Raw genomic sequence first — 23676 nt, forward strand, 5'->3', positions numbered from 1 at the left:
CTCTACATAATGAGAAAAACCAATTTTTACCCCATAAAACCCCCGTTCCCACAGTCCGATCATGCTGGTTCACGAACTCGTTCGAATAAATGCAGGTTTACAAGTTTCAACATTAAGAATATTATGGATTTCTTTATTGTTTAATGTGATGTTTCCGTGAACGTGGGAGCCGACTATGACGTCTTACACGGCCGGGGGAAATATTTATGATTTTGCCGTGATGGTGGACGACGCCTATGACGTTTCCGTGACACACGGGATTCAATGATGATACTTACACAGGTTATTAGGTTGGGACTTTGGGAACGGAGTTTTATGGGTTAAAAATTGATTTTTCCATTTTTGACCCTAAAACAAACATTTTATAATTTCTCCCCAAACCATTTTGTTCAGCTTAAAATAACAAATAATTTTGTATATTGAAGCGTTGTTGTATGCCCAGTGGTTACAGAGATAATTTACAAAATTGTAAATTTCAAATTCCCATGTTATTCTTATGGGGAATAAATAAACTGTTGTAGTTTGCTTAGTTGTTTATGGATATATTTTAACCAAATTAGGAAATGTTTATTTAATACGAAGCTATCAACATTGCAATAAAAAAACACACCTCAATATGTTCCCAGTAGCAGCAAACCTAAGTACCATTTTGTTTTTTTGGTGTGATACTATCAATGAGTATAATTTTTAAAGTACAAAAAATGCATGCTTATCTCGAGAACTGTTGTATTTTATCTCAACATCATTTGAAAAAGTAAAAATCTCTGTTTTTTTTTTAAAGGCCTATCTATTATCTAGCACTTTACTTTTTGTTGCCTGTATCATCTCATAAAATAATATGTTGTATTATTTTATTCATACTCATGCTGTAAATTAAAGAGATATATATGTTCATTAACAAGTTTTTTTCAGGTTTGCTTGTGAAAATTGCCTTAAAAAGAAATCACAAAAACGAAAAGATAACAAATTTAACGCCAAAAGATTACCAGTGACAAAATTGGGCACTTATATAGAGACAAGAGTAAATAATTTCTTGAAGAAGAAAGAGGCAGGAGCTGGGGAAGTGGCCATCAGGGTGGTTGCCAGCTCAGACAAAATAGTGGAGGTGAAGCCCGGTATGAGGAACAAGTGAGTACCTAAACAATCAGAGTACCTAAACAATCCATTCGTAGGCAAATCAATATTATTCATTTTACATTTAACACAGGGTGTATACCAACCGGGAAAAAACCTTGAATGAAGGGACCTGGAAAAAACCGGGAAAAGCAGGGATTTTTGGAGCGATTCCGGGATTAATATTTTAGCCCCAGAAGAAGATTGCAATCGTATAACGCGTCTGGGAAGTTGATAGAATATGATGACGTTTCCGTGACCGAGGGAGGCAAAGATGACGTCTACGCGGCCGCAGAAGATTTTCATGATTTTGCCACAATCGCAGGAGACAAGGAAAACGTTTCCGTGACCGCGAAAGACGATAATGACGTGTACACGGCTGCGGGTAACGTTAATGATTTTTGCCAGCGTGATGTTTCCGTGAACGTGGGAGCCGACTATGACGTCTACATGGCCTCAGGAAATATTTATGACGATGATGACGTTTCCGTGACATACGGGATTCAATGATGATATTTACATAGCCGCGGAAGATTTTCGTGATTTTGCTGCGATTGCGGACGATGACGTTTCCGTGACCACGGGAGATGACGATGACGTCTACACGGCCAGGGAAAATATTTGCGCAATCGCGGACCACAACGATTGATTTAACCGCGGGATTTAATGATGATATCTACACGGCCCCAGAAGATTTTCGTGATTTTGCCGCGACTGCGGAAGATGACGTTTCCATGACCGCGGGAGATGACGATGATGTCTACTCGGCCCCGGAAGATTTTCATAATTTTGACGCAATCGCGGAAGACGTTTCCGTCACCATGGGAGGTGACCACACGACTGTGGAAGATATTCAGGATTTTGCTGCTGATTATAATGTTTTTGTGAACAACAGAGATAATATTAAGGATTATGCAGGATTTGCATGTAGAATTTATTGTCTTAAAAAATAGCTTGTTTTTATTAAATATATTCTAGTTTATTTATTTTTAACATAAGTATTATTTATATAATTAAAACTGTTGCAAGAGGAAATGTCTACGTACTGTTCTGTAAAAGTGATAAAGAAGGAAAAATGAACTGTTTGCTGCCAGAAACAAGAAAATAAATTGTTTTAGTCAGTATTAATAAAAATGTATGTTTTTTATCCCGCGCGTGCATGGCACTTGGGATTTTGTAATTAATTTAAGATTTGGATGAGTAAATTTTTTTGAATTGAATTGAATTTGCTGCTATCGAGAGAAACGTTGTTTTTGTGGCCTAAGTAATGATGATAATGAAAATGATCTCTATAATAAGGCTTATAATTTTTTAAACACTAGCTCACTTTTTAAATGGGACAATTAGAAATATACAAATGTTATGTATATTGATGGATACTTAAGCTTCAAGTCTTAAATTGGTTATAGTTTAAGTGGAACAAAAAACAAAACATTTACGCAGAAATTAATATAATGTTCACGTTGGAATCATTCACGGGGGAACCTGGAAAAACTTTAAAAAGCCAGGAAAATCCAAAAAAAACCTGGAATTTCACTTTTAAAAATTAGTATGCACCCTGTAACAGTAGAGTCAATAGTCTAAACCTCTTTTGTTGAGTACCTATCTAACAGACTCAAAATCCAATCTGAAGTTTAAATACCTACGTAACTGACTTTGTGACCAATCAAATGCCGTAGACCTAGGTATTATGCAAGGTGATTAATTTCATTTTATAATAACATTAGAGTTTGTGGTCTTAGAGAAACATATAGAGATATGTTACAGTATACTCTAGAAAAAAAGAGTTTTGTGGCAGGTGTTTGTGTGTCCAATACAATTTATTCTTTTTCACCTATTTTTTAGCAATTACATTATAGGGTTACTAATTCTGTGTGATCTTTTTAGGTTTGTGGAAAACGGTGATCTGCCAGAACAGTTCCCATACAGGGCGAAAGCTTTGTTTGCCTTTGAAGACATCGACGGCACAGACGTTTGCTTCTTTGGCATGCACGTGCAGGAATATGGCTCCGAGTGTCCCAACCCCAACACGAGGCGGGTGTACATCGCATACCTGGACTCAGTTCACTTCTTCAGGCCGAGGCAGTTCAGGACTGCTGTTTACCATGAGATCTTACTCGGCTATCTGGACTATGTCAAACAACTTGGGTAATTATTTAGTTTTTTTTTTCTCTTTTTTCTGGATTACAAGAATTACAAGCTGCAATGTGTTGTCAAAGTTTTAGGCTACCCTCACCTGTCTTGGCCTCAAATTAAAAAAGGCCACAGTACTCTTTTTCCTTGTTGATATCAAATTGAGGTCTACTTTAAACTTTATGTCCAATGTGCAAAAGGAGTTTATTAAAAAAATGTTACAAAATGAAGTAGGCCTATGAACTTAATACACTAACACTAAACACAATATACAACTTTGGGGAGCATTTAAAGTTCAACTGACAAAAAAACATTTAGTCACACAACTGCTGCTAATTCTACTTATTCCACTCTTACAGTAAAACAGGAAATTACACTGAGTACTTAACAGTTTGCACCCTAAAAACACAATATATGCAATGGAATGTGATTACTTGGTATTCTAGTTTTATTTGTGTACTAACCTGTAAATATGTGCCAAACAGATACACGATGGCACACATCTGGGCTTGTCCACCTTCAGAAGGTGACGACTACATTTTCCACTGCCATCCCCAGGAGCAAAAAATACCAAAGCCAAAGCGATTACAAGAATGGTACAAGAAGATGCTGGACAAGGGAATTATCGAGAGGATAGTTTTAGATTATAAGGTAAGCAATGATCTATTGATATCTTATCTGGTATAAAACACTCCCGTTTTCAAATGAAATATGATCTTGTGTTGAATGGCTTGGTTGCATTTACAGTATTTAAATGGTATTTAATTTGTAAATTAATACAACAAATTATCGTTATAACCTGTTTTGCCTTTCATTTTTGTATACTTAAGCAAACAACCCATCTATGGATCTTTATGATCCAGATGTAACACAAAAAAAGAATTTTGTGTTACAAAAGAAGATAATAATTATTGAATGAGCCATTGTCTTTTATCTTAGCTAAATTTAATTTAATCCATCTCTACCTGATCCAAATTTAAACAAAATTGAAACTCCAAATTTTCACAGCTATTGCTTACATGATGTTGCATAAAGACAAATTGCCAAATCCTATTGTAAAGGGTGTCCATCCAAATATGAAAATATCTGTGGATATAAAGGGGTGTTCACTGTACAACTTTGAACCAACCAACAAAAATGAAATTTTAAAAATAATATTTTCTTTGAAAAATAAGACATCGGTGGGTTGGGATGAAGTTCCCATTTCACTCATCAAAGCAGTAGCAAATAAAATTGCTGAACCCCTCTCAGATATAATTAATAAATGTTTTGAATGTGGTATTTTCCCGGAAAAATTGAAATACTCTCATATTACTCCGATATACAAAAAAGGGGCTAGAACCGATATAAATAACTACCGCCCAATATCTGTTTTAAGTAATTTTTCAAAGATATTTGAAAAAGTTATCAATTTCCGGCTAGTAAACTATTTTAACAGCAATGATTTGTTTTATGAAAAACAGTTTGGGTTTAGAAAGACATTCAGCACCAACAGTGCACTGATTGAATTTATCAATGATGTTACAGGGGCTTTGGACAGGTCTGAAACTACTGCTGGTGTTTTCTGTGACCTGTCTAAGGCCTTTGACTGTGTGGATCATTCAATTTTGCTTTCTAAATTAAAAGACTACGGTATAAAGGGTAAAAGTTTTTCTTTATTAGACTTTTATTTACAGAACAGAAAGTATAGAACAATAGTGACCAAAAACGGTGTGAAACATATGTCAAACTGGAATTTATCTAATTATGGTGTACCTCAAGGGTCAATATTGGGCCCTCTGTTTTTCCTGATCTTTATTAATGACCTTCCAAAAGCTATTGGCAGAGATTTAATCTTATTTGCTGATGATACAACAGCAATCATAAGAGAGGATTCAGTAAATAGCTTAATTGTATCAATAGAAAACACTTTGGATTGTATGAAAAATTGGTTTACAGATAATGGTTTAAAGCTGAATATTGACAAAACTCATATAATTAAATTTTCTTTAAAAAACAATGTAATTCTTGATAAAATTCCAAATTTAGTAGAATCTTATAGATTTTTGGGTGTATTGCTTGATACTCATATTAATTGGAAGATTCACATAGATAAGATGAAAGGCAAACTAAGATCTATTTCTTTTGCTTTCTTTCACCTGATAAACTGTGTACCTCAGGATACATGTATCACAGTTTACTATGGATACGTTGAATCCATCTTGAGGTATGGAATCATACTGTGGGGAGTGTCAACAGAAGTCAAATCCCTACTAATTTTACAGAAAAAAATTATTAGAATCTTAACCAAATCAAGAAGGAGAAAATCATGTAAAAACCTGTTTAAAAATCTTAGAATTCACACCATTTTTGGATTATACATAAATGAAATTCTAAATTGGATACATAACACTAAGGAAAATTTGTCAGATGCAGTCAAATTTACACATAATTATAATACAAGGAATAAATATAATTTCAGATTACCACATCACAAATTGACGACTTTTAGGAACAGCCCTCAATATATGGGACTTAGATTGTACAATGAATTACCCCTGTATCTTAAAAATTTAAATGCTACTCAATTCAAAGATAAAATAAAAGATAAAATAATTGAGAAAGCCTACTATTCACTTGACGAATTTTCGGAGAACCCTATAATGTAGATAAAAATTATCTGATATCCTACATGAGTTTATTTTAATTATTTTAACTATTAATTTTACTATATAATACATCACTATGACGAAACACCTGTTCTTATGTATGAAATGTACTTTATAAAGAACGTATTGTGTAAATAAAATATGTCTTATGTCTTATGTCTTATGTGACACATTTTTAGCAAATTAATTATAAACAATACTGGCATGACACTCATATAATTTGATTGTGTGTTTTTAACCGTCAAGAATTTGATTTTTAACCCAATCTTTTTTTTATTTGGTAATAATGTTGACTCTTACTATAAGAAGTGCTTATTATAAAATATAATAAATGGCAAATACCACTCACTGACAGATGACCACTATATCTCAAAACGTACAACCTAGATCTATCAAATTTGGTATAGGAGGACCCTGTATGGTGTAGATGTGCAATATGACGAGGTTTTACAAAATTCAAAATTTAAGGTGCGTTTGGGGGGGGGGGGGGGGGTAAAGTGATTTCTGGTGAAATTCTACTATTTCTTTATATTTTGGTCTGTATAAGCTGAACCAATGTTTGGATCTTAAATCTGATGAATAATCGTTAGTGTGGAATTATCTAACGATTATTAAAAATTGTAGATATCTATCTAAAAATTTTTTTATTTAACGTTCTTAAGTACCTCAAACGGTTATCGAGTAAAATCTGTTTTAAGTCAAAACTTTGAACAATTACTTTTTCCTCATGTTTATGCCTCAAAACAAGGCATTTGCCATTCAACCACGATTATCAAACTTTCTATTTCATTACAATATAACATAATAAAATACATAAATCGATAAAATGCGCTTGGATTACACTGTACTAGTGGTTAAAGTAAGCACTTCATTACATTTAAAGAGAAATTGTTCATGCAATTTCTTCCTAAATACGTACCAAACAAAACCTGTAACCAAAACAAAACATTGCAAATTTTATATTATAAAATTTTATTTTACTATTACCTGTAATTATTAGCCAAACTGTTATAAAATGTTGATTGTTTTTGTTAAAAGTTACAATTCAGAAATTTCTGGTAAAAACATTATTTAGGTTGTTCCAGAGAGAGTACTTAGAACCTCCTGGTAAAATAACGTTAATTTTATAAATGAAGAAGTTCTCCCTTAGTTTGACTTCAGTAGTCCCTATGTTTATAAAGCTTAGGCGATTAGGATACATACAAATGGATTTAATCCTTAATAGCTCTTACTTGACAGAAAATTGATTCAAAGTCACAACCTGAGCAAGTTGAAAGTATTAACACAAAAAAAAAATGATGTCAGGCAAAGCCGACGGGCAACTGCTAGTGTGCTTATGTTTTTTTTTTTATTGCAGGATATTCTAAAGCAAGCAATGGAAGACAAGTTGAGTAGTGCAGCTGAACTGCCTTACTTTGAGGGTGACTTCTGGCCTAATGTCCTGGAGGAGAGCATCAAGGAGTTAGACCAGGAGGAGGAAGAGAAGAGGAAACAAGCTGAGGCAGCTGAGGCCGCAGCCAATGCTGTGAGTAAATATGAGTGACATTCTAATGCTTAGGGATGGACGAGATTGGATTTAAATAGTTCAAGATGAGACAGCATTTTTTATTTCTCATAAAATTTTTAGACGGGATTTCCCTTCTCATACATAATTGGAAATGCATGTTTGACATTTTAACCTGATTTTGTTACATTGTTACATTAAATACCTACTGATTTATGACAGATGACTGGTTGAATAAAAAAAAAAAAAATAATAGGCATGAATATTTTTAATCTTTTGGTGTAAATACCTGCTTTTTGTAATCCAAAATGTTGTTGCTGTGACGCAACTAGTTTCAACTTCTCACGAAGTCATCTTCGGGCGTCCCGGGGATGTCAAATCACTTCATCAGAAGGTCATCAATACACACATTATACTTTCATACACGAACATGGTATGAGTCTAGACCCTACATCCATCCGGTCGTGACGCATCATCCTCACTGGTGTTACCATTTTTTAGCTTTTCACTCGTTGAATTGTACTTTTTTGTTTCAATGTTTGTGTTCGTATCCGTGACCATGTTCGTGTATGAACGTATAATGTGTGTATTGACGACCTTCTGATGAAGTGTCTTGACATCCCCTGGACGCCCGAAGATGATTTCGTGAGAAGTTGAAACTAGTTGCGTCATAGCAACAACATTTTGGATTACAAGAAGCAGGTACTTACACCAATTTTTATATTCAACGTAATCCGGAGGCTAACATCAACAATGAAATTAAATCTTTTTTTTTTTAAACGTCAGTATAAACAAATATATATATATATTAATTAGGCCTACCTTATTAAAAATAACTCTTACGCATAGAAAACATGGTGATATCAGTTAGGATATAGTTCAACTCTGAAAATTAAAAAATTTATCAGTAGTCTTATTAGTTCAAGTAATAAAGTACATGTAAGTAGTTTAAGTACAAGTACAAGTAGTTCAAGTACCAAGTAACAAATTTGTCTTGTGTTAATATTTAGAATGATTTTTGAGTGACTTGTTTTGTCTATGTTAACAGTAGTAAAACATGTCTCACACTGCTTACACCTTAACAAAACTTCTCATCATTAAAGATGTCAAAACAACAAATTATAAAACAATTAAAGCCAATTTTCACATGTTAAGAACTAATTAAAAGAACGCCTTCTCAAAGGGAACGCAACAACGCGCTCCTGTATTGTGTGTATTGCATTGACTTTCTGCAGGCGTTTTTAACCAGTTTTTTTCTTTCGTCTTGAAAAAAATCTTGATTAAAATAAAATCTCGTCTCGAAGAACAAGGTTTAAAATTTCTCAAAATTTCTAGACTTTTTTTTGGGTTATTGCAGACCAGTGTTAAAATAATACCTTCCTGTATTAATTATTTCTAAAGTACGATGTTATTTTTAATAATCAAACGTTCATAATGTAAATGTTGTATTCCGGCCGATTTATATTCAGGCTCTAAACTACCTCGGATTACTGGGGCTGAGATAATCGAGACGAGAGTGTACTTTAATAAATACCCACAGAACAGTAAAGTAGTTCTTAACACAGATATTGTAAGAATAAAAACCTAATACCAACCTAATACCCGTGTTGTACACAATATAAGTACACACATACAGTAGCAGAATGATAGTATGCAGGTAAGAAACATTGTGAAAACTCTGTTTAAACCTGCTAAAACATGACGTTGTTCTTTTGCAGTACTTGTCAATATCAGAGGACAGTGAAGTTGGAGCGGATGGTAAAAAGAAAGGACAGAAAAAAGCCAAGAAGTCAAACAAGTCTAAAGCGAACCAAAGGAAAAGCAATAGCAAAAAATCAAACACGCCTCAGACTGGAAATGATTTGTCTGCAAAAATCTTTGCCACAATGGAGAAGCACAAAGAAGTATTTTTTGTTATAAGGCTTCATTCAGCACAGTCTGCAGCCAGTTTACAGGTAATGATTATATGTTAAATCTAGTGATGTGTTCGTTCCATGTTTTAACGCTTCGGTTCTTACCTGAAAAGGGTTCTTGGTACCCGGATCCAATATTCCAATAAAAACTATTTAAAAAATGAGAAAAATTGTGGAGGATTGGTAAAATTTACATACACTAAAATTTAATTTAAACCCCTGAGTTTATTTAAAAATTACAAATGCTTCTGTTGGTAGCAGTACTTCTACCTCTTGATAATAGTTTAGAATAGAGGTGCGAGGTTATCTGAAAAACGGATTCAGTTTGATCGAATGTCCGAGGACAAGTTGTCTAGTGTGTACGACTACCGACAAGTATCAACACATATTTTATCATTGTATAAGAGGGTGGTAATTAACATTAAAATAACAATATACAACAAATCTTTTTAAGAACTAAAAAATACAAAGTAGTTGATGGAACTGTCAGACAAACACACTCTCAAAAAAAGGTTCTCGGTCCTGGTTATTTCCTGAGGTGAAAAGTTGGAACCAAGAACTGTCTTTTGGAACCGACACATTACTAGTTAACCGTTCAATCTTGTAGTTGTTTTGTTTGTGATACATTATCAGGGTGTCTCTACTAAACAATGCAGTCTCAGATTTAATCAGAACCACACATTTAAAATAATTAAGAACGGTTGATTTAATTTTTAATTTCCCATAACTAGAATCATCGATTGAAAAGGTGAAATAGTATTTTATAAATTTATGTACTTTTGCAACTTGTATACAACTCATGGTCTCTAAAATTTTAGTCATTCTATTCTCAATAAACAAGTCAAGTGGCTTCACTGAAGTTCTATTCAATTAAGTACAGTAGTCAATAGAATATGAAATCAGCTATATAGATAATAGACAATATTTATTTGATCGTTATATTTAAAACATACAACAGATCATTTCAATAAAATTGAAACGTGCATTATTTTTCAGCCAATCCAAGACCCTGACCCATTCATCAATTGTGATCTGATGGACGGGCGTGATGCTTTTCTCACTATGGCGCGAGAGAGGCATTACGAGTTCTCCTCATTACGAAGGGCGAAATACTCGTCAATGGCGATGCTTTATGAGTTACACAACCAGGGTCAAGACCGCTTTGTCTACACATGCAACAATTGCAAGCTACACGTTGAGACCCGTTACCACTGCACTATCTGTGATGTATGTTTATTTGGGGTTTTTTTTTACAGCTTTCTGGTGAAAAATGATTTCACCCTAGTAGTCTCAGATGTTATATAAAATAAATGATTGGGGATAGTTAAGATTAATTTAATCTGAGAATCACAACAACTTTACATCATACACAAAAGTTAGAATATTTCATCAGTGGTGACAGTTTTTCCCCAAAAGAATGTTTGAGGTGGAAATAGAGATGTTTTTAAGTCCTTGTACTCTATAAGTAAGGATTACGATGATTGAAGGTGGGAGATGCTGAATTTTGGAAAAGTCAAGACAAGCAAATGCTAAAGAGATCTGAAATGCACTTCAATTAGTAGGGGCGAGAATGAGTAGATTCAAACAGAGCTATAAATGGAAATTACCAATCCATATTGTCTTGCCCTTTGAAATTGTCTTATTTCAGTGGTAAAATCTCACATTTAAATTGGCTTTTTACTTTCTCCCCTTATACATAGTATATGGAGAAAGTATTGTTTTCATCAAAATTTTTGAGTTTGAGTGGATATATCCGTTTTGGGTCCCCCTGAACCCAAAAGTGGTTTTTAATACGAAGTGATGTCTGTGTGTGTGTGGATGTGTAAATGTGTACAGAGCTACAGACTATACCTGTAGTCCGATTTTGAAGAAATTTGGTATGTCAGTACTAATCCATGGTATCTGCAGGCATTTTTTTTTAATTTATATTTTTTTATAGTGGTTTCCCCATAAAAACCCATAAAAAATAACAGAAAAATCTGTTTTTCTCGAAAATGGCCCAAACGATTTTGATAAAAGTCCATTAAATTTGGAACAAAATTGTACAAATCCCATTTCCGTAACAATTACGGTTCCAAAGTTATTGTAACTTATGTTATTTTACCATAAAACCCCATAAAATAACAAAAGATAGGATTTTAGGAAAAAGCTGGTTTTGATTATCAATTAATGTGTTATGGTCCTTATAATTCTAAACAAAATAGTGCAACTCCCCATTGCTGTAACAATTATGGTTCAAAAGTTATTGCAACTAATGTGATTTTCCCCTATAAAATATCATAGTTTCTTACTCCCACCGCTTACCCATGATAAAGGTTGTTGACACGCTTATGGAAGAAAGTATGTGTCAGATTGCTGATACCGTTTTTTTTTTTTTTTTTTTTTTTTTTAATTTGAGATTTTTATTAGACACATGCTTAATTTGTAATTGGCTAGTAGGAAATCCACCTTGGTAGAAAAAGTTTCTGTAAGACTAAGTTTGAATGTCTTTTTTCTACATAACATTAGAATTGTAAAATATTCCAAGTATCTTTGTTAACTCGCTTAATTTGTTGCAGGACTTTGATTTGTGTATAACATGTTACGGCAAGGATGGACATCCTCACAAGATGGAAAAGTTGGGCTTGGATCTGGACGACGGATCATCACCTGCAGACCAGAAACAAGCAAACCCACAGGTAAATGTCATCACGTTAAAATAAGTAAATAAATAAATGTCATCCTGAGATTCATCTAAGAAATGTATCTTTAAAATAGAATAACAAAGATTTATCAATTGAGATTGGCTCAATTGATTCTGTTCAAGGTATTCCAATCGAGGTGGGTGAGTCAGTAAAGTCTGACCACAAAACTAAGGCAAGTGCCTGGTACCGCCACTTAAATATATCAGTACAGTCCAATCTTGTACTGTACTGGCACACCCTTTGCTTTATTTAATACGTTCTACATCCTCATGACAACAGGCAAATGCTAGATTTAAAGAACCCACTACCCTCTTTTTTAAAGATCAGCTCAGTCTTAAACAAACTGTGTTGGTTGATAGGAGGCGCGGAAGTTGTCCATACAGAGGTGTATCCAGTCACTGGTGCATGCATGTCAGTGTCGGGATGCCAACTGTCGTCTGCCCAGCTGTCAGAAGATGAAGCGGGTGGTGCAGCACACCAAGATCTGCAAACGCAAGGCCAACGGAGACTGTCCTATCTGCAAACAGCTCATTGCACTCTGTTGCTACCACGCCAAGTATTGTCAAGTAAGTAAACTGATATCAAGCTATAACACAGTTTCTTCCTTATTTTTTTTTTTTTTTTAATCGGATAATTAAATTTTATTATTTCAATCAATGCAAATCAAACCAATATTTGTTTGAATTTCTGAGCACTGGTTAAATAATCACAATCCCAATGCATTTATTATGGAAACATTAGCAAACTACAAGCTTTCTCCTAAATTTATTAGAGAAAATCAAACATAAGGCGGTGTCTGCATACTGTCTTACAGTACAATTGAAGCCACGGAAAAACATGACATATGCAAAATTAGGTTTTGGAGTGTTGTGCAGTTGAAGCCTCACTAGCTAAACCTAGATTGTGTGTATGTACAGACCACCACACAATGATACAACAACTACTTTAAAGAAATTCCTTAGTATTCTAAATTCCTTGCGTTCTCATATTGTTACAAAAAAATTCTAAGTACAGTATATTTCTATCTGGAGATTTTTTTTTTATTTGTTCAAAAAAGGACCTCACACAGTGCATTTCAAATTCCTGATAGAATCTTACAGCCTGTTTGTCACTGTTTTACAACCTCCTAGGATTACTCGTGTTTCTAAAACCTGTGTTGAAAATGTGTTTACTAATGTAGCTTTAGACAGTTTTCAAACTTTAGTTGTAGATACTGACATCTTTGACCACACTTATCAGATTTTATCAACATATATAATTTATAGAGTATAAAAACAAAACTGAGACCAAAAAGTGATGTTTTAAAAAAGAAAACATGAAACATGTTAAAATTTCAAGATTCAATTAGTAATGAAAATTGTGAACCATTATACTGCGCTAAAATCTTTGATCCTAACACTGCTTATAAAAATGTTCTTATGTATAATTTTGAATTGGCATTTCCCTTGGTAAAGACAAAGATCAAGGAGATAAAACAAAAAGCTGGCTAACAAAAGCCATTATAATAGCTATTAGGAAAAAGAGGGAATTACATAAGTTAAGCAAATTAGGCCTATCAAAATGATGTCAACTCAGCTTAATCGAATGTGAAATATGGATAAAGCTAAAAGAATAATTAATTAATGCTGGTACAAATTGTACTGATGTTCTCTAAGTTACTGTCAAAAAACACCAAAGTTAGAATTTATAAGACAATAATCAGCCCAGTATTATTATACGGAGCTGAAACATGGAAACCAAATAAAAAAGAAGAAAAGAAGTTAATCACATTTGAAAATAAGATTTTAAGAAAAATCTATGGACCAATTAATGAAGGTGGTGAATGGAGGAAGAGACACAACAGAGAACTGAGAGAACTCTACAGAGATCCAGATGTGGTGTGTGAATTTAAGTGTAGAAGAGTTAGATGGGCTGGACATGTTTTACGAAGAGAGGAGCAAAATAAGTTAAAATTAGTTTGACTAAGAAATCCCAAAGGAAGACGACCGAGAGGAAGGCCAAAACAAAAATGGTGGAGCCAAGTAAAGAAAGACATGGAGCAACTAGGAGCAATTGAGGAGGATTCAGAGGATAGAGCAAGATGGAGAGGCTTTGTTGGTGCGGCCAAATATCTTCTTAGATATGCATGGCCCTGAGAGTAAGAGTAAGTAAGTACAAATTGTACTGACTTCTTAGATTGCTTTGTTCAGTTTAGTATAATATTAGAAGAACTAATAAAATTTGTTGTTTGTCCAGGAGACCAAATGCCCGGTGCCGTTCTGTCAGAACATCAAGTACAAGATGAAGCAGCAACAATTACAGGCGAGATTGCAGCAAGCGCAGCTGCTGCGTAGGCGAATGGCTGTCATGAATACTAGAGGGTATGTAATGAGTGTCATGGGAATGCTCCTTTAACCATTTACACTTGCTCTTCCAGTGTGTCATAGTTTCGAAGTAAATTGGTCCTTTTAATTTTTGTATTACTTGTGTAAATTTGTCCTAAGACAAATTTTTTATTTTTTACTTTAAAAAAAAAAAAGTTTAATCCTAAATATTTGGTAATCCAAAATGGGTCCGGTCCCAACCATTTCGGACTAACGGGACTCCACTGTAGTTTGTTTGGCAACCAAAGAATAAATATTGTAGATGTTGAAAATTACTGACCCTATAAGTGCTGCCCGAATAATGTAGAACTAGTAAAAATGTTCCAGGACAAGACATCTAGAATAGAAATGGGTTTTTTCTCAGCCTGTTCTAATGTATAGCGTATATAAGCAAGCTCTTTTTATTATTAGCAAACCAATATAAAACTGAAACAGACTGGTATGCAATATTGAGATTGCAAGAGTACTTGGTGTCGACATTGGCCTTACTTATTGTCTACACACACCAGGTCTGTGATGGGGTCGAGTGCAGTCAGTCCAGGCGCTCAGCAGACAGTGGTGATGCCAGCTCTGCCGGCACCTTCACCTCAACACCAGCCTGGCATCGGCCTCAAGCCTGGCACTCAGACTCCTCCTGCCAACGTACTGCAAGTTGTCAAACAGGTGTGTGTCCAATCAATCCTAAACAAACCCTGTAAGATGTGGAGGTTTGGGTCTCTTAGTAGGCCTACAGTAGTATCAATTATCCGACCTTCCCTCATTCCATGCGGCATGACTCTACACTATAGCGGTTGGGTTGAGATAACCCTGCCATCCACGACTGTACCCGAAAATGACATGTCACCCTTCAGATCCCTGCCTGCTCTTGTTTGTACTTGGCCTTTGTTTTCACTTCTTGTGTAACCCTAAGTTAGCTCTAACGTTAGAAAACAGCCCTTTTACTGTTAAGTGAATAAGGATGATTTCAGCAGTGACGTTTAGATTTTTTTGTAATTACTTCCAAACAAAAAAAGTTTTTAGAATTTATGTGCTTAAAATTGCATTACAATTTACCAAATTACCAGAATTTACAATCACTTTTTACTGCCTGTGTACACTGAGTGAGTATGATGGGTGTTGTGATAGGTGCAGGAGGAGGCGGCCAGACAACAAGCACCTCACGCTGCTGTAGGCTATGTAGGCAAAGTGCCTCAGTCTGTACCTCAAGTGATGCCTCCTCCACAGCTACAGAGAGGGCCAGGGCCAGGACCAACCCCGCTTCTCTCCATGGACCAGTGGCAACAGAACAGGTAAACTAAACTATTATACACATTACAGAATAGTAAAGTAAAATCCCTACTAACCTAAAAAGAGGGAGCCATGCAGGTTTAGATAACATTAGGGGTGTGCGATGAATCGAAATTCCGATTCAATTCTATGCTTCGAAACGCCATTCGATTCAGTGGTGATCAAAATTTTGATTCGTAGGAAGGGGCCGATTATTTGGTATATATTGAGACATATACTAAAAATTTGTTTACTGTTTTACTTCATTTCAAGTTATTTTCCAATAAGAACAACTTCTATGTCATTAAAAAAACTATTTTACAAATCTTTTAGAAATTTCTTTTGTTGTCTCTAGGTTTTGATCTTTAAAATAGTGAAATTGTAGTATGGATCATATCTATATAATTAATACGCTACATGAAACTTTGTCGGTTGAACTCCTCCTCCATTTCTTAACCGGTTTTATCCATTGACGTCTCATTGGAAAGAGCGTGTCGCGTAGATTTGCAAACTGGCCTTACATTTTTGTAAAAGTCCCTAAGGCTCTGCCCCAGTGGCTTTGAAAGTTCCCATGTTATCCTTATGAAGAACATAATTGTTTACATTTTGATCAGCTGTATAATTTAATTGCTGTTATTTTATTTTTAAATTCAATGAAACGCATTGATTACATTTATTTACTATTTGAGTTTGTGTAAACATAACCCCCAAGACAAATCGTGTTAGTATGGTTGTAACTTAAATTTGTGCATTTATCTTTGTTTTGTGTAGCTATAATTTGTTTATTTGTTATTTTTCTTTTAAATGCCTCCGTCGCGACGACAACCAAACGTAGACAGGAGGCGTAATCGTGATAACAGAATAGCTACAGAACAGTGGCGCGTAATAGCACAGAAAACATACTACTATAACCCAGAATGCCAACCGCATGGTAAAAAGCATTAAGTGTTTTGAGAGAGCTTTGCACCCTAACACTACCCCAAAACGACTTTTTGTTCTCAATTGACCCTCTATCAATGACCTGTGTTGCCTGTACAGCGAGGCATTTTCAGAAGGAGAAAACCGGCCGGAATGCTTTAGGTTTATCAATAACGAAGATAGACATGGTCTGAGTTACACACCAGTAATCTTTGAGTTGACTCTTTTAAACTCATTGTAAATATGACTGTTATTCGTTTTGAAAAACTCCTGTAATACTTTGCAATTGCTCGAATTCGAGCAACATGTACACTAGTCTAAATGGTTTTTGAAAACTGCACAAGCAGAATAAACAGTTTTGTGATAAAAAACGTTGTTTTCCAAGAATCAATAACCAAATATGCTTGCTAATGAGTTTTTGATATTACTAAACAATCCCTCACTGAAATTAAGCTTTTTCCTTTAATAATTTCAAAGAAAACAACCAAATATTCTTGCCAAAATTAGAGACTTTTAGCATTTTTACACCCAAATTCCTATCGCTAGTGTACTTACCTAGAATTATTATTTTTCTATTCCTTTAAAAGTTATAATATTTTTCCCCTTGTAGGTAATCTCGATAGATCTGAATGACTACACTTTCTCAAGTGAATCTTCTGGAGAATCGTATTATGTTGACTGATTTGCTGAATTTGATGCTCAATAAGTGAATTTTGTTTAGTAATACTTACTAACTGTTGTTCTTCCTTATCATGTAAATATTGTAAACATGTATTAGATTGGACATTTTATCAATATAATGTTATTGAACTTTTGAAGTTATTCATTGTCGTATTATTAGATGAGTGTAATTTGGTGTTGCTCAAATTAACTTTCTAAATTGTTAAACTTAGAGGTTATAAAGTATTACAGAATATGGGATCCATAAACAAGTTCCACATGGAAAAATGTTTTGTTTTTTTTTACAATGGGTTTTTTTTAGTTTAGGGTTTTGGTGTGTATTTTATATTTTTTTATAGCAAACCCCCCAAGTCAGGAACACTGATGTTTTGACATTTAACTGAAATGGGGTTTTATTAAGGCCCAATCTTTTCTAAAGAATTATATAACTTATCTTTGAAATGCCTACTTCTTTGCTGTGAACTTTGGTCTACTTGGGTTATATCTTTAAATTGTTATTTCAATCAAACCTGTATAAAAATCACACATCGTTTCATAAACAAGCGTGGAACTTGTCAATGTTCTGTTTGGTACCGGTTGTGTTAAAAAAAGAATTGTCGAAATGTTCAACGTAGGTAGTTTGAACTTGGTTGTGTTGTATTTCAGTGTCATAATGTCAAAGATGAGAAAATAATATATTGAGAAATCACATTAAAGAAGCCGACAAAGTAGTGGGGGCCAGATGATGAGGGGTCAAAGAAAGGACGCTAGTAGACTCAAAATATTGAACCTTGAGTTTGATCAAAATTTGTGCACAATGTAAGCTCAACAGTTTTGAGCTCTTTCGCCAACACACACAAATGCACAACATCCAATATGATTTTCCGCGATCGAAGCATTATCCTTGATTATTATTTTCCGTCATCGCAGAAACTCTTAAAGGTGTCGGACATCTGTGATCGATGGTTATATACAACGATCCCGATGTAGCGATGGCTGCTACATCTGAGATCGTCTTGCAATCATGGCAAATTCATAATGATATCCCGTCATTGCGGCAACACCCATGATAATTTCTTGTGATCATGGCAACGTTTGTTTTTCGTTATAGTTTTCCGCGATCGCAATTTTGTGCGCATTTATTGGATGTTATTAATTCATTTAGATACCCTTGTTCTTTACAAAATTCATGTACAATTCACAGATATTCTCCCGGTCATCAAAATTCACATACTATTCCAGATCGGCTGGACACTCTAAAATGGTACGTAGGTTGTAAGAAACTAATTTGTTGTGGATGGTAAAATGTGTAAATTACAATTAATTGAAACGTATAATTTTAAAAATTTGGTTTTCACCTACTCACGACTTCCAGTTTGTTAATGTGCCTGATATTTCCAGATACCAAACAGCCAATGTGGGCAATGCAGGGCTGAGGCAACCTAACCCTCAGCCCGGGGCGCAAGGACCCATCGTGGGGGCAATGCGACTCTCTCAGCCAGGACCTAACCCCCAGAGCAAACAGGCGCTTCAACAACTGCTGCACACTCTACGATCACCCAACACTCCGGAACAGCAGCAGCAGATACTGCAGATCCTCAAGAGCAACCCTCAGCTGATGGCAGCCTTTATCAAACAGAGGCAAAACTTCCAGATGCAGCAGCAACAGCAGCAGCAGAACGTGGTGAACGTACCTCAGGCGCCGACCCAGCAGCTTCAGCACATGATGACTCAGCAGCAGAACCCACAACAGAACAGGCTGCACATGCAGATGCCTCAACAGAACCCTCAGATGATGCAACAACAACCCAACTGGTACAAGCAGCAGCAGATTCTGGCTATCCAACAGAGACAACAGCAACAACAACAGCAGCAGCAACAACAACAACAGCCAACTCAGCAGTTCCCTGGGGGCTATACGCCTCAGCAGCAACGGTTACCAATGAGAAGTTACTCGCAAGGCTTCCCTGACCAGTACCCTGTCAAACCCAACCCTAGTCCAGTCCAGTCGCCCCAGGGCATGATGGGTCCTCCTGGTATGTCGCAACAACAACTCATGTCTGTCAGGTCGCCCCCACCTATACGGTCGCCTCAACCCAACCCCTCGCCTCGGCCAGTACAGTCACCTCGCAACCAGCCGGTGCCCTCGCCTCACCACGACCTCGGTGGACCCAGTGAGATGATGTTATCACAACTAGGCTCCTCCGCCACCGGACTGCCGCCCCCAGCACCCCCACAGCCCGACGATCTTACGCCTCAGGATCAGTTGACTAAATATGTGGAAAATTTGTAGTACAGTGCGGCTTTTTAGTTTTTAATGTGTACTTAAAAGGACATTTTCCTTGTCGATAAACAAAGCAATCTTCCTATCCTGTGTTATGTAAAAATGTTGTGATTGTTGTCGATTATAGTATTATTATTCTGTTAGTGTAGGTGTACATAAGTTAAATAGTGCCGGGTGGCGAATGTGTATAGCGTCCCTATGATCCGCTCGTGCTTTATTTATTGAACTTTATAATTTGACCAAAAATAAAGATGTGAAACATTTTGTTAAAGGAATGTTGACTATCGATGGCCGTTTTTAGTCTCTTTTGTGTCTTGTGTATTGTTGTTTTTGTTTTAGTCTCTTTTTACGACACAAATGTGAGAATATTTCAACTACACGAAATAAAATATTTGTATGTACATCGTTAAACCTTTATTGTAAAGAAAAGTAACACTTAAATCCTCTTTTTATATATAGACTTAATACAATTATTACATCTTTTGTAAACAAAAAGGTGCCGCTGTGTAAATATAGTAATAGAAAATGTTTTACGTGTATATAAATGTATTATTGTTCGATAAATGACTAGTATACATTGATAAAAACACATATATAAATATATGGATATCTAAGATAAAAATAAATGATTGTTGTTCATAAAATTTGTCTTTAACTTGTCTCACAAGTTAGGCTGTGTTCATGGTTATGTGTAAAAAGGATTGGAATGGATTTGTTACTCTAAGATGACAACTCATTTGTTAAAATTATCTTTCTTCTACTTCTTCTGTGAACTATGTATTTGTAGGTACTGTTTTGTTACTTCATTCATATTGGATTAATCATAGTTTTTATACATGACTAAGTGAGTGAATCGAGTTCAGATTAAGATCTCCGATAGACAGATTTTTCAACAGATCGTGTAATGATATTTTTATATATAATACAAACAAATAGGTTGTCTCCAGCCATGTACATTGGGTACTAGTTCCTCTCTACTCGCTTAGAGAGAATTTCTTCAAAAGCTTTGCTTTTGTGAATTATCTCTTACTATTAAATTTTTTAGGTATATTTATTGTTATTTTATTTGTTACTCCCTTTTCAGTTTGGAATTTCATCTTAATCTGACTACAATTTTCCCTTTCAAACTCGATCCATTAGCCATTATAAACACTAGATTCAAACATAAAATGTGTGAATACAAGTGAGAAGATATTTTTACTATCAGAGTAATATTACACGCTCTATCCTATTTGGATTTGCATGTTTTCTGCCAAATGTGATAAGATTGTTAGGTAGATGAAATTCCAAAGACCTCCTCAGAGATGTGTTACAGTATTAAAATGAGACGAGCGATGGTACGAGGATATGTCCATGGATCAAATCATTAGTTTCATAGTTGTTGTTATTAACTTATTGTATTTTATTTTGTTTATAATTTTAAATGTGGACAATTTTTTATTTTGTTGTTATATTATTAAGTCTGTAATATTAGCTGATGTCATTTCCAACGTCCCTAACATTAACGATGATAAAATAATGATTTATATATATATTTTTGTATTAAGTTATTGTTCCTTTTACAATTAAATTGTCGACGATCGAACACCACTAGATTTATTTCTGTAAATTATGTAAACAAAATTGAATCAATGTATAGTCGAGGGAAATTTAAAAATTATGTCACAACGACGACCTTTTGTAAATAAAATGTTTTCTTATACGACCCCGTTTAGACCTCATGTCCCAGTCCTGTCCCCCAAAATTGTGGGTTTATGATTCAGCAACAGAAAAGTATAAAACTTAAACAGTGGGTGGCGCTATACATTCCGTTCCCATGTTAAAGCTGTGGTCAGATTTTAGAATCAAATAAACACAGTTGAATTATTGAGCCTCTGATAGAGTGTGTTGCTGCCAATTACTAGTTATTTTTGCAATCACTATCTGTCAACTTACTGTGTAGTAACAATATCTGAGAAAGTTATTTTGACAGCAGCTTTCTATGAGAGGCTCATTCAACTTTGTTATATTTGAATAGCAAAAAAATATTAGAATGGCCACAGCTGTTTCATATAAATGGAATGTTTACCCCATCGAGATCGATGGTTTACCCTAGTTTCATAGAGTCAATGGTAAAATATGAAAGCGGTTAACATGTTTCAATGTAAGATATTTTTGATTTTAATATTTCCAAACGGGAGGCCTTAAATAGTTTTCATACAAATAACTAATATAAAAAAGTTGATTCAATCTGTTGAATAACTGGTACTATAATGAATTCATTTTTAACATCACATCAAGTTTCTAATTTGATACTAGGCCAGCCATGAAATCAAACTGTCGAGTTAGGTAATTTTAGGTCTTAACGCAAAAAACCTTTATAACTACAGTATGAACAGAGCGAGTGTTCTCGTAAAATGTGCCTTTTTATGAGCATGGCCCCTTTCTGCATCATGTAGTTCATACCCAAACCCAGTTCTGTAAGATATAGTAAAATGCTACTGCACGTATGGTATTAAATTTTAAAACTCTCCTTAAATGAAAAACTAATTTGTCATATAGTTATTTCTCAAAAAGTATAAATAAGTATCAATCAAAGATTATTTTTGTTGAAAAATAGGGGATGTTATCTATTTTGTACACTTTATACAGTATTAATATCTCTGTCCCTTAAAAAACCCTCCTTTGCTTAAAGTTTAAAGAGATTTCCCAACAATTGCATTACAAACATTTAAACCATAGGTACTTAAACTAAATTTACAAAACTATACTATAATGTTTTACTAGTTAGCAATATTGTTTAAATATGATCGAAGTAAAAAAAAATTAGGGTGGTAAAACAAATATTGTGTGTGGAACAAAGATGAAGTTTTATGAATATTGGAAACCATTTGAGGTTTTTTTGGTAAATTTCGAAATGGTTACTTCTCTCAACCAATTTGTATTTATTAACTACCTGTCAACGTGCTAAATAAAGTAAAATGGTTATCACTTTAATATTTTGATTTTTTATGGTGTTCATTTCAAACACAATTTTTTTAAAGTTGCAATTTTCTGTTTCAAACGTTATATAATTAAATCATGTTTTATTTCAACGGTAGAAGTGTTTTTTTTTTAGTTTTGATTTGCAAGTCTCGGTGCAATTACATACAAAGAGGACTGTTATTATAAAGTTAAAGACGGTGACTGTGTTTTCCAAAAACCAAATTCTAAGCTAGTAGTTAGAGATTTAAGGTCCAACTCCATAATACTAAGAGTAAGTTGGAGATAGGTTCAGTGTAAATATTGTATCTAGTTATACATAAGCGCTCAATGTATAGTGTATGATTACTTGACGTGAAAATGTACATAATATAAATGTATTTAAAGTGTGATTGTCACACAAATGGAGAATGTAGCTTTCCGTTTATTATTTTTGTTAAAGTGTCACAGAGTGGAGGCCGAAGTGTGTATATAGAAGCTACTCTTGTCTCATTAGCTGTTAGAAATTTGAAGAATTTTTTTTAAATAAATATTTAAGCAATTACGATCTATTTGTGTATATTTGCTAACCTAAATCTCCTCCGAATTGCAATTGTCACTTTGGGACTTTTAGCGAATTTCCGATATAGGGAATATAATCTATTACCGTAGTACTCATGGTAAGACCTGGACCCGGAACCGATTTAATTTTTCGTTTTGAGGTCCCTAGAGGACAAAAACACCATCCGTTTATATTTATACTTAATTTTGAAAAATAATGGAGTTAGTCCTCTTGAGGTTGACTGTAATATAACTTTGATATAAACTGGTTTTTCTTGATGAAATTAAATAATTTAACTTAGAAATCTGGACTCCTTTTAACAGTTTCAACTTTCAACTATGGCTTCCCTTCTCTCCCAGTCTTCTTCAATTTGAATGTTCACATGGGTCTATTGTTGAACACATGGATCACTGCTTACTTATTTTTGATTCCATAAGAACTAATTTTGAAATTATATTATAAGAAATGTTGATGTATTGCAATTCTCTTACATATTTAATAAATAACTAAAGTTGTGGGCTTTGTATACATAGGCTATGGAATATGGATATTATTAATGATTATTTGAACATAGATTAATGGAATTGTATAAATGAATACTAGGCCAGCCTTATCATCATATATCTGGATGACTTTCTGAGGAGTGATTAATAACAAAGGTGTATAAACAAAAGTTAACATTTTAAGA

At 34.5% G+C, this 23676-nt stretch overlaps 1 protein-coding gene across 5 annotated transcripts in view; it reads left to right on the forward strand.

Moving 5' to 3' along the window:
• LOC128988348 (CREB-binding protein-like) overlaps positions 1-20634 on the forward strand; it is a 65076-nt gene extending 44442 nt beyond the window's left edge. For all 5 annotated transcript variants that reach the window (XM_054409556.1, XM_054409558.1, XM_054409557.1 and 2 more), the window contains 12 exons: positions 913-1128; positions 3001-3261; positions 3732-3897; positions 7252-7419; positions 9117-9353; positions 10308-10538; positions 11870-11989; positions 12355-12561; positions 14231-14355; positions 14868-15021; positions 15484-15647; positions 18604-20634. In XM_054409556.1, the coding sequence (XP_054265531.1) occupies positions 913-1128; positions 3001-3261; positions 3732-3897; positions 7252-7419; positions 9117-9353; positions 10308-10538; positions 11870-11989; positions 12355-12561; positions 14231-14355; positions 14868-15021; positions 15484-15647; positions 18604-19495 (2941 nt within the window). In that variant the 3' untranslated portion in view covers positions 19496-20634. The remainder of the gene's footprint in view (positions 1-912; positions 1129-3000; positions 3262-3731; positions 3898-7251; positions 7420-9116; positions 9354-10307; positions 10539-11869; positions 11990-12354; positions 12562-14230; positions 14356-14867; positions 15022-15483; positions 15648-18603) is intronic.
• Positions 20635-23676: the final 3042 nt, after the last annotated feature.

The sequence above is a fragment of the Macrosteles quadrilineatus genome, unplaced genomic scaffold (genome assembly GCF_028750875.1).
Source record: "Macrosteles quadrilineatus isolate MER2022 unplaced genomic scaffold, UCM_ALF_1.0 Scaffold_3__2_contigs__length_128488019, whole genome shotgun sequence".
In the NCBI taxonomy this organism is placed as follows: Eukaryota; Metazoa; Arthropoda; class Insecta; order Hemiptera; family Cicadellidae; genus Macrosteles; species Macrosteles quadrilineatus.